The sequence below is a fragment of the Equus quagga genome, chromosome 15 (genome assembly GCF_021613505.1).
Source record: "Equus quagga isolate Etosha38 chromosome 15, UCLA_HA_Equagga_1.0, whole genome shotgun sequence".
NCBI lineage: Eukaryota > Metazoa > Chordata > Mammalia > Perissodactyla > Equidae > Equus > Equus quagga.
The window spans coordinates 36,940,440-36,952,708 of record NC_060281.1 but is presented as its reverse complement, the minus strand read 5'-3'; the positions used below and the strand labels follow the sequence as shown (position 1 = coordinate 36,952,708).

The following is a 12,269-nucleotide window of genomic DNA, read 5'->3' as shown; positions in this document are numbered from 1 at the left end:
ACATGAAAACTTAGCATGGAAGAACAGAGAGTAGCTCTCAGGCTCTTCAAGGGCAGGGGCAATGTCTCAGTCATCTTTAACTCCTTAGTGTCTGAGCACAGGCATGACATAAACAGTCAGGTTTGCTGAATGAATGGTTGTGAAAAACCTGTTTAGAGGGCAGGCCCGGTGGCATAGCACTTAGGTTCATCTGTTCCACTTCACTGGCCCGGGTTCACTGGTCCAGATCCTGGGTGTGGAGCTACACACTGCTCATCAAGCCATGCTGTGGCAGCATCCCACATAGAAGAACTAGAAGAACATACAGCTAGGATACACAACTATGTACTGGGGCTTTAGAGAGGGGATAAAAAGAAAGAGGAAGATTGGCAACAGGTTAGCTCAGGGCCAATCCTCCTCACCAAAAAAAAGCATACCTAAAAAACTTGTTTAGAAATAGGGAAAGAAGACTGTTACTTCTGGAAGTGGGAATGTACTTGCTTTGGGTTCTAGCAGTAGGTGGCAAGGAATCTTGATTTAATAGTACAAAAGAACGAGTTGAATCAATCAATTTCCAGATTCATTCATTTAATAGGAACTCTGCTAGGTGCTGAGGATACATGGGCGAGCTGGTCATTTATCTCATGTCTCAGCCCTTCTATACCCTGAGCTGTTAGTGGGTCTGCAAGGCTACAGATTCCATTTCCCAGGCTCCTAATGCCAATGGGTAGAGCTGGCGGGAGAGCAGAAGGGAGAAAATGGTTAAGTTTCAATGCTTTAGCTAATAACTGAAGTACAGTTATTTTCTGACAGCATGGAAATCATGCAACACGTTATCTGTTTAAGAATTCACTCAGACGAAAGGAATAACCACATGGTTTATTACGTTTATACAAATGAGTTACATAAGGATTGTTCAGATTTTGAAAATCTTGAACAACCTTAAAAATTGGAATAAAAACAGGGATTCGCAAAGGTGTGCAGAGGATTTCACATGATGACCCAATTCCCATAAACAAAATACATGGAACAGGCAGGAATATATCATAGAGTTCAGCTATTAATTGGGAAAGGAGAGCAGGAAATCGTGATATGTTCACATTCCAAGGTCTTAGTTTGATGTAAGTAGAGAGGGATCGCTAATGCCAGAAACCAAGTGAGAAATGTGAGTAGATGCAGAAATGAAAGGCTATTTCGACAATACAAGTGATGTGTTAACAAAAAAGTCCACAGGAAAGTAGTCATCCTGAAATAGTTCCTTAGTAACAATTCCATTTGAAATGTACAAAATAGATGCTACGTATACAAAGCTAGCTAAGAAAAGTTTCCTTATTTGAATCTGTCAGACCCAATTTCAGCTGTTGTCAGGAAAGACAAAAGATAGACTAAAAACGGTTTAGAGAAAAGTAGATAATTGAGTTTACTTAGTTGTTAAAGTTCTCATTACGAATAACTGAGATGGAACCACACAGATGATTTGGGACATCGTTACAAGATAAGAAGATCAACACTGTCATGTAGTTACAGGACACTTTTTTAGATAGTCTTTATTATTAAACAATTTTCATTCCAATATATAGAGGTTTCAGCTAGTAAAATGTTTAATCTCCATTTCTCTACCAATGTCAACATCTTCAGGTTATTTACAAAGCACTTCTTATTAGTATCAGCAGATCCTTCAACCCTGTGAGGTAAGCTGTCACTCCTACTATTTTTTTTTTTTCCCACTAAAGGAAAAGGCAGAGAAACAGAATCTTTTCCAGGGTTATACTGTTTACCAAAATTAAGAACACATCTAGGAGAACTATTCATCAAAACTCTTTTCATTGTAACTATTCATTCTACCCAAGTAGAAAAAAAATGCTATAACCAGCTACTTATTCACACAAAGGAAGAAAAAAGAAAATGGAGAATTTCTGCATTGCTTTTGGTTGGAGAATTGAAGTAGAATGGCTGACTAATCAACACTAAAACTCCTAAAAACAATTTTGAAAAACAGCATTTTATTCCACTTCATATACTGCTTATATCTTTAAGCAGCTTATTTTACTGGACCCGATTTTATCTGAAAATAATATGTTTTTACTATCCTTTTAAATAGGCTAGAATTAAACTCATTTTATAATTCACTTATTTATAAACACACCTTTGTTTTATACAAAAGTGAAGTGTCTTACTATAAATAGACTATCTGCAAAATAATTTTTAAATTTGAAATTACACCATACTTCCAGTTAGTTTTGCAGATAATATTTTGACCATAAAAATGTCAGGGGCTCTCTGGTACTTAGTGAATAAAATTTAAACTCCTTGCTCTGGCACTGAAGGCCCCTATAAGGTATCCGCCTCTTCAAACTTGCCTTATTTACTAAATTTGACAAACTCTGTTAGTCTTTTCAGCTCTCAAACAGGTCACTTTGTCCGTGTAATAACAGCAGCACACAGCCGGAAGTAACTTTTCCCTCCTCAGAACATCCACAGCCTTCAGCTGACCACTCATGAGGCATTTACCATGGCTCTGCCTCATTTACGGGCAAGTGTTACCAATTCGGTTATAGCCTAAGCCCAAGTATGTACGTGCGTGTGCGTGTATGCGTTATCCCTTTCATTATCAGGCACTCCGAAGTATTTTTCTACAATATTTCCCTCCTCTACAGAGAAGTCTTTCAGGCTCAGAAGGAGTAGAGTGAAAGGAGGCACAGTGGTCCTTTGTCAATCTCAGTAAGTTATACGTGTATAATGCTTCTGGTTTGTAAAAGGCTTTCACGTGTATCTCTTCACATGACATAAGAAACAATTAAATACCAAAGAAAAATGAACAGCCTCTAAGATCAAGGCTACTAGCAAATATTTAGGAAAAATAAAGATAAGAAGAGAAAAGGAAATGGCTAGCTTTGTGAAAGTAACAAAAATAAGGTTAATTTAAAAGGAAATTTTAAAAAGCTAGAAAAGATTAACTGGAGAAAGTCTACAGGATTTTGGAAAGCTACAGAAGTTTTAAATTAGACTGCAAGGAGGGGATCGTGAATGCAATGGAAGGTTGTAGGGAAGTGATAAAGGGAGAGCTCTATGGTTTGCAAAGTCCCTAGTCGGCTGTGGTACTTCAGAGCAGGAATCCAGAAAGGTATTTGGGAACAGAAGAGAACACTATGCTGGTGACTGAACAAAACATGGTTATGGATTCCATCAGAAGCAGAATCCATTCTCGGCACAGGCTGGTAAAGCTGGAAGCTGGCGAGATACACTTAGGCATCTAGGAAGGATAGCCTCTGAAGAACTCAGTAGAAGGTGATTTGGGTGAAAACACGAGCTATCACAAAATTCTTATTGTGATTAACTCACAACATAGAGCCTTGTCTTCTTATGTTGATACTTAGGATATTGTGGAATCATCTTGGTCAGATACTCAGGATTCCCAATGTATTTCTGAAAAGAAACATTTTTTTCCTAGCGCCCATACTCAGGTTCCTATCCTCATTGGTTGCCTCTGACCCCATCTTCCTATTCCCAACCCATAGGGCAGTTTTGAAAACATGAATGATACTTGTTATAAATATTTGGTGTTAATCCTCTGATCTAGAGGAAGTTCAAGCTTAGTTGGCATAAGCCTTGACACACAGTTGACTCTAAGTTGGGAAAGAAAGATAAAGATGGTGTCTTGGCATTTGGTTAGGCCCAAGATAACTAAGAAACAAGCTGTTGAGCATCATAGAATTTATATCACAATTCATAATCATTTTGAGCTGACTTGATAAATTGATTTTTATTTACCTGAATGTGAAAGGTTTCCCCTTAAACGATAGCAAAATTAATGTGAACTAACGTGATTAATGTTGAGTAAAGAATGGAGTGGTAAGGATGGAGCAGTCTCGATGTCTTAATGATAAAGCAGCTGTTTAAGGCATTCTTACCATAAGTACTATGCTGGTGAAGAAATATGGACTCCTCCACCCAACTCTGACTATCTTATGTACTTGGCAATAAATACATTAGATTCACCAAGAATGTAGAACTCAGAGAATTAGACACAAACACAATGGCCTTAGTTAGAAAGTCCTCAGAAATCTAGACAACGTTAGATTTTCAGAGCTATGAAGGTCATTTCACTGGTCTGTTTAATAAATGTTTATAGCACCTATATGCAAGGCACAATGGGGGGTATAACACATCATCGATCCAACCAACTGGTGAGGGACTCAATATAGGCAAAATGAATAGTCAGAGCAGCCGTCTCCAAATCAGAGCCTTCCACCCAGGAGACATCATGAAGTGCTGGCTGAGGGTGAGGAGCCAGTCTGGACGCCTTTGAAGTCCAGTAGGTAGGAAGAAACTATTTCAGGTCCTACCTCTTCCAGACAACTCTCCCATAGCGTCCTATCAAACAAGGCTTTTTTCCAGTCACCTTATAGAACGTAGAAGATAGTTCATCTCAGCCAGACTCTATCTTTTTCAAACAAACACCCGATGACATGTAGTGGTAAATTAAGCCCCAGCCCACAATTTCTGCAGTCAGAAGGGCTCCAGGGTGGCTTCAGTTCGGTAGGAATGAGCACCAACTTTGGCATGTTAAGACAATGAGTCACTGTGACAGAATTTTTTTCCCAACATGACTTCTCTGATGTTGAACAAGGTACGAAGTTCGGGTGAAGCCTTTTCCACATGCATCACACTGAAAGGGTTTCTCACCAGTGTGGATTTTTTGATGTTCAATAAGGCTTCTATTTCTAGTGAAACTTCTCTCACACTCATTACATTTATAAGACACGGGAGCCTCAATATGTCCCTCCTGGCTTTCCATCCTAGCCTGACTCTCCCAGCTCTCTCCATGGTCAGGATCCTGAACGTTGTTATCCCCATGGATCCTCTGGTGTCTCAGGAGATGTGAATTCCGCCTAAAGGCCTTGCCGCACATGTTGCACTGGTACGGCTTCTCCCCGGTGTGGATTCTGTGGTGTTCAAGCAGGCTGCAGCTCTGGCTGAAAGTCTTCCCACAGTCATCACACTCGTAGGGCTTCTCCCCAGTGTGAGTTCTCTGGTGTTTGATAAGGTTTGAACTGTGACTAAAGACCTTGCCACAGTCTTCACACTCATATGGCTTCTCACCAGTGTGGACCCTCTGATGAATGACAAGGGCAGAGCTCCCGATGAAGGTCTTGCCACAGTCTTCACATTCGTAGGGTTTCTCCCCAGTGTGGATTCTCCTGTGTTTAGTCAGGCCTGAACTCTGAGCAAAACTCTTTCCACATTCATGACAATAGTGCCGCCTACTCCCAGTGGCATTTTTCTGTTTTCTTTGTAACCTGCCCTCCTGTTCACCAGGTTCTACACGTGTAGGAGTCTGGCCAACAGCTTCACCCAGGTGGGATGGTATTTTCCCAGGTTCCTCTTCTGGATGTTCCTCATCTGGAGGCAAGTCCCTGATCTTAGTCTGTATTTCACCACCTGAAATAACAAATGGCCAGCAACTGTCAATTATGCTCTGCCAAGGAGGAAAGCTCTGTGATGAGTCCCAGGGAGGCAAGAATTACAGAGGTCTATATAGGCCATGGGTGAAGAGTGAGGTGCAAGAATAAGGATGGAAATAAAGAGGGAGAACAGGGGTGCTGGGGAGGAGGGAGACCTGAGAATGAGAATGGGGCCACTGGAAGAAGGGTACAAACTGGGAATGGAGGGAAGGTGGTGATGACTGAGGACGGTGCTGGGGATACATGGAGAGGCTCCAAGTTCTAAGGATAGTAAAGCAGGGCCATGCATCTAAGACTAGATACTAAAAGAGCTGAGCAGAAGGTGACAGTAAACAAGACAAGTGAAAGGACTTCTGAAGCCTTCTGTAAGAAACAGGGAAAGTGGGGACTCAGAAATTAGTCACTAACCAATGAAAAGTGCAGTCATCTCTCACTGTGCATCAGGCAGAGGCAGTCCCCCAAATTAAATTGGCTTCTGTGCTGGGAAATCTGAGTTGGAGCCCCCACTGTGCCACCAATGAGCTATGTGAACTCAGACAAGTCAGGCAGTCTTGTCAGGCACCCTCATCTCTAATGTCAGGCTCTGTAGTCAATCTCTAGGTCACTGCTAGCCCTCACATCTACGGTCCCATGGCCCATTTCCTGAAGAGACCCCTCAGGCCTCCTCTTCTGTCAGGGCTAGCAACATTTACTAAGCATCTACTATGAGCCAGACCTGTACTAAGAGTTATACCTACCTGATCCCACTTAAACTGACTAGAATACTGGCAGGGCAGAGAAGAAAGCAAGGTCAGGATTAAGGAGCTAGTCACACAGCTGGTTAGGAGCTGGGGTTCAGAAGCGGTGGTTCTGAATCCAAACATAATTCAAACAGCTGCTAACAGCCCAGGAGGTTCTCATACACATAGGAAGCCAAGAAACCTGATGAGAAATCAGTGCCCATCAGTCTTACCCAGGGAGATCAGGCCGCCACAGTTCTGCCTTTCATCTCTGAAGAAGTTCACCTGAGGTGAATCCAACTGGGTCCACCCAGGAGTGAGGGTCAGGGCCACATCTTCCATTTTCAGCAGCCCCTGAAACAATAAGTAATCATACCTAGTTCCTCTGGCCCAAAATCATTCCCAAAGCTGGGTACATGCAATGAAGGAACACCCTCTATAAAGGGGCTCTTTAAAAAAGAGCAAGAGTGGCACCCTTATTCCTGTCTCTAAGAATACCTTTGTCCAAAAAGTAAATATCAAAGGAAAGAAATATTACACACATTAGGATAAGTACTTTCATATAAATATCTAAACAGTCCAGAAAGTGAAAAGATTTGGAAAACAAGGACCAATGCAGTGAAAGGAGTGGAACCACATCCAAACCTTCCAAAAGATTTGTGGTGTGCTTTGGCAAAGTGGTAGTGGGGGTTCATTTATATTAATGATTTTTAAAATACAATGAAATCTAGGTCTGAGGTGAAAATAACCAGGGAAAACATAAATACTACAGAGCCTCAAACACTGAAATCTTCAAGCAGGACATAAAAGACTGGATAAGAAATTAAAATCCAAGTTAAGTAAAGATTGTTCAGGTTGTAATATTAATCCTCAGACCCAAAGAACATGCCAGATCTCTTCCTCTGAGTAAGTTCCTAAAGGGCAGAGGGCACATCTTATATCCCTCACTACAGCACAGTTTATGACACTTCAAAAAAAACAAAACTAAATCACTATCACAACAAAATCTTCAGTTTGTATTTGCTAAATTGCCCTTGTTGAAGAAGAAAATCCTGTTGATGAAGGCGCTGACCAAACAGATGGGGTAAAGACTATCAGGGAAGCACAGACTACCCCCCACCCCCTCAAGCCACAGGTAAAACAGGAAAATCCTCTTAACTGGGCACCAAATAAAGGCCAACAATAACAAGCCTTGGGATTGATGAGAAAACTGAAACTCCATATGTATCTAGGATGAAGGGGGAGGAGTGGGGAGAAAGGAATCCAACAGAAGCAAAAAGGCTGAGTGCTAGGGGAGGGAGAGGGGCTCCAGCTCACCTGGGACTCTGGGGAGAGCCTGGCAGCTCCGGCTGCATCTTCTCTGCAGCGCCCTCCCGCGGCAAGCCCAGGAACCTGGAGAACTAAGAAGGAAAGCAGCTCTGGATGAGATCTACCCTGGCATTCGGCCTCCCTGCCCTGTGGAACCCAAGTTCAAACACTGCATTGATGAATTCCTGCCAAGAAGTTTATAGAGTATGCTCCCTTCTAAACATCCTGATCCCTACCAGTTCAAATCCTAGGGCCTAAGAGATGTGCTGTGCTCCTGCAGATACACAAAATCGATGGGCAGGATCCTCAGCAGGAAGAATGAAATGAAAGCAACATAAAAACAAAACAAAGCTTCCCATTTGAAAATCCCTTATTCTTGAATTTTGCTAAGAGAGGGGACAAGAGGATTTTTGTTATTGTTAAAATCTCCTGAGTAGCTCTTAGGGTGCTTTCTGCTTTAGTTTTAAGAAAGTAAGAGGAGTCAGAAGAAGCTGGGTCCAGAAAGGAAGAAATGGAAGTCTGCTTATACAGAACTTGCTCGAATTCGAGAGAAGTAAAGGGGAACTTCAGGTTTTCCTATAAGAGGTGAACTTTGCAAAGGACAGAAAACAAGTTAGTTTAGGCTGGTACCTCTGCTGAGAAATAAAGATGGCATGTTGGCTGGTGTGTCCCAGTGCTGCGTGTCTTGGGAATCTGCCCAAATGTTCACAGCACATGGAGAACACCCTGGAACATATTCCTACTGAGCAATTTTCACCCTGTTCTACTCACACACTGAGGGTTAAGATCTATACTCTGATGTGCAGCAGTCCCACAGTCTCTGGAATATTCTGGCTGGCTTTACATATTTTGCCTTATAGTCTTCATAGCACTTACCAATATCTAAAATTGTATTAATAATTTATTTACTATCTTCTGTACTAGACTAGATGGAACAAGAAATCCATCTTACTGACAACTCGATCCCTGGTGCCTACAACACTGGCTATCATATAGGGGCCTCCATAAATATATGTTAAATGAATGGAGATCACTGTGATGTTGAAAAATCAATTCTTTCAAATCACCAATTTTAATAATGTCTTATTTACTATCTCCAGCTTTTGCTGGGAAAGCTCTCCACAGGCTTTCCCTGAGGGAGTATCTCTTTCCTGTCTCCCTCATCCTAGCTCGCTGACCCCCACTTCTAGTGTTTTCAAAGTCATCTCTTCTACTTGGACTGTCCTCATTCTTCTACTCTGAATCTAGAGTTCCTCTGTGGTCTATTGGTAACTCCCAACAAACAAACCAAGAGCCCAGGGATCAGGCAGCTCCCATTTAGCTGGTAAGGAGATTGCCTCCTAAGGTGAGTGCTGGCTGTTTCATGCTGACCCAAGACCAACACAGGTCACACACAGGAAGTGGAGGAGGCACGGATGCTGGTGCTGCCTGGCTCATCCCTTGGTCACACCAACGTCAGCACTGACAGATAATGCCCATTCCCATGGACCTGGCTAGTGGGCACAGCTCCTTCATACCTAGAGGTGAAATCCAAGAGCGTAAAGAACATAAGTGTGGAGTAAGAAGACCAGGCTCGGGTCCCAGCTTTGCCAAAGAGGAATGAATAAAATACTAGGAGATCCCAGGTTCCATCCAGGTTCCCCAAAGAAAGGCCCCGGATCCTGCCTCTGTGGCCTGCCAGGCCTCTTTCTTCCCCTGCAGCCTTTAGCTCTTCATAGCATCCACTCTGTACCTCAGCTCTCTCTCCAGAGTCCCTCAAATCTCCTTCCCTCTGCCCCAAAGATGATATTCTTAGGAAAACACTGAGGTTTCAGCTCTATCTTTCCCCTTCCCATGCACTCCAGACCTGAAAGCTATGGTTGCCTGGCTGGGGGCTTTATTTTGTCTGGCTACCACCCCTCCCTACTTCTCAGGCACGCGTGGGAAAGAGCATAGCCGAAGCAAGGATTCCCTGGCTAGCACCCTGGGGAGTCCTTTGCTCTCCAGGGAGGGTCCCTGTGGGCTCCACCTGTCCAGCTGGCCCCACTGCTGGGGACAGGCAGCTGGGACCCGTACTGCAGGCGAAGAGGCTGTGGTTGTCTGAAATTTCCCTTTTAGTCGCAGTCTCAAAGTCAAGTAGATCTGTGATGGGCATATACAGGACGTGTCAACAGATCTGTCTTTCAGGTGATCCTTCAATTAAACTAGATGAAGTCTGCAGAATTCACACTGCCCAGAAGATAATACTCACCCCTGTCTGGTAAGGACTGGGATCCCAGAGACTCATGCTTGTGCAGAGCCTTCATCGGCTGGAACTGGGTACTTCGTGACTTCTGAGTTGGTGTCAACACTGCCATCTTGCAACAGAGCAGTTCTTGCCCCTGGTCACCACCTGGGACCTAGAAGTCATTCATTTATTTGTTCATCAAACACTTCTATCATGCTCTTGATGTGCTAGTACTTTCTATTTTCCAGGCACTATTTCTAACAGCTTGACAAATATTAACTCACTTAATGCTTATAACAACAACTCTACGAGCTAGGGACTACTATTATCTGAATTTTTGTAATGGGGAAACTGAGGGACAGAGTTTAAGCAACTTGCCCAAGGTCAGCCAGCTAATAAGTGGCAATGCTAGGTTGGGAGCTTAGGCAGAATGACTCCAGAGCCCATGCTCTTAAGCATTACTCTGTGCTCCCTCATTAAATATATTTGTGCTTTTATGAAAACTCTTTAGGAATTGGTGCTAAGTTCTTATATAATACTAATATCTCTTCTTATCTGAAAAATGAGGATAATAATTTCCAGCTTACAGGGTTTGGGGAACCAGTATATAAGATCACAGTATGTGAAATCACCTAACGCAGGGCTTAGCATATGGTGCGTCCTCATTAAATACAGGTTTCCTTCTGAATATTTGTAACTAATTAGTTTTCAAGTCATTTTCATGATCATTAGCTCACCTGCAGCTGAGAACGTCCCACATCCTCTATAAAGAATGAAGAGCCTGAAGCTAAGAGACTTGAAATGATTTTTCACTGTCACAGGGCTAGGGGGCACTAATGTCAACTCAAGAACCTTGGGCTCCTGGTTATGGGGTTAGAAGCCTTTACTCTGGTCATGTATCCCCTGAAAAGAAGGCACAAGGACACAGGATAACGCAAAGGGAAAACAGTCTCATACAACAAGCAGGAAGATGCAGATAAAAATGACCCAGGGGTTCCTACCCTGTGGTCGGTGGACTCCCTCTCAAGAGTTCCATGAAAGGGAATAGGAAAAATATTTTTATTTTACTAGCCTTTAAGCAAAATTTAGCTTCCTTTATGAATTTCCTTCAGTTATGAATGGAAGCAACAAACCACAGTATTAGAAACAGTACACAGGAATCTGTCACCAATAGAAACTGCAGACGTTTTCACATCACGTTACAACCAGGTAAATATTGTTAAAGTCATTCATGCCTGTCAAAGTCATTCATCACCACTTTAAAATTGTACCAGAGTTATTGGGCCTGTCCCTAGATATTACTATTTAATGCATTAATTTTTAAAAACACATAACTTTATCATAAATTTGTTTAATGCCTTGCTAACTGTATTTCAATATAGTTGAGTACTTTTGTAATCCTTTATATTTTCCTTATGTATTTCAAAATATTATTATCCCTGGACTTCACCTTACTGCCAAAGAGGTTCATGACACAAAAAGAGATTGAGAACTTCTGATCTTAAAGAAATGCCTCTCGCTTGGATCTTGACATTTCAGCAAGAAACAGAGCACACCTCTCAGATACTAAACCTGTTCTCTCTACCTGCGACATCGGCTCATCCAGCTGCCTCTCCAAATACTCCAACAGCACTACCACCTCCTCCCCGCTCTCGGGATGCTGCTCCCGCACCCAGGTCTGGAGGTCCCCCGGCAGGATGGTCAGGAACTGCTCCAGCACCAGCAGCTCCAGGATCTGCTCCTTGCTGTGCATCTCGGGCCGCAGCCACAGTCGGCAGAGCTCCCGGAGCCGGCTCAGCGCCTCGCGGGGCCCCTCAGCCTCGGGGTAGCGGAAGCCCCGGAAGCGCTGGCGCAAGCGCTCGGGGCCCGGAGCGGGGCTGCCGGGTGCGCCCACCTCTGCGGCCAAGGCGGAGGCTTCCTCCTTCTCCACTTTCACCGTTAAGATCCCTGTTAAGTCCTCTGCAGATTGGGGGTCCAAGGCTGCGCTTTCCTTCGATTCTCTGGCCATCCTGGGCCAAGGCAGTTCTTGGGCCTCACTTTAGCTGGGAGCTGTATTTCTCGAGAAAATTCTTGAACGGTGGGAAATCAGTGTTAGCCAGTAAAACTGCAAGTGGTCCCCTTCTCCGTGCCCAGGACACCCCTGGGGCGCAGCTGCACAGATTTCTCCTTGCAGTCCTTGCCTTTGCAGCGTCCTTCTCTGCACCCCACCCCGAAATCCACAATAAGTATCCTCAAAGGATGTCCTAGTGAAGAGTGAATACCCACCAAATGCGGGAGAAAAATTGAGGTTGGGGCACAGGAAGCCTCGGTGGGAATCAGTGCCACTTCCTGGGCTCTCTAGGAATCGCCTCTCGGTGGTTGTCCCCGAGTTAACACGTTAGCAACCATGTCCTTGCCTCCGCTCGTGGGAGGCGGATAAGGGAAGGACAAAGAAAGGACGACAGGCTCTGCATCATAAGAAATAAGAAGAGACTAAGAAATAAGGCTAAATCTTTAAATCCCGTAGGATGCTGGTACTGCATCAATGCTCTGATGTGCTAAACAGCTGGCATAAAATTGACATTAAAATTTAGAAGAAAGCAGGGCTTTCTC

General features: G+C 43.5%; 1 protein-coding gene across 1 annotated transcript; it reads right to left on the bottom strand.

Annotated features, from left to right (window-relative positions):
- Positions 1-1,685: 1,685 nt before the first annotated feature.
- LOC124226292 (zinc finger protein with KRAB and SCAN domains 4-like) lies at positions 1,686-11,963 on the bottom strand. Its single transcript, XM_046639386.1, has 5 exons — positions 11,263-11,963; positions 9,702-9,849; positions 7,481-7,563; positions 6,397-6,517; positions 1,686-5,421 (listed from the first exon to the last, which is right to left on the bottom strand). Exons 1-5 carry the CDS (start codon positions 11,683-11,685, stop codon positions 4,559-4,561), a joined length of 1,638 nt encoding a protein of 545 aa, XP_046495342.1. The 5' UTR covers positions 11,686-11,963; the 3' UTR covers positions 1,686-4,558.
- Positions 11,964-12,269: the final 306 nt, after the last annotated feature.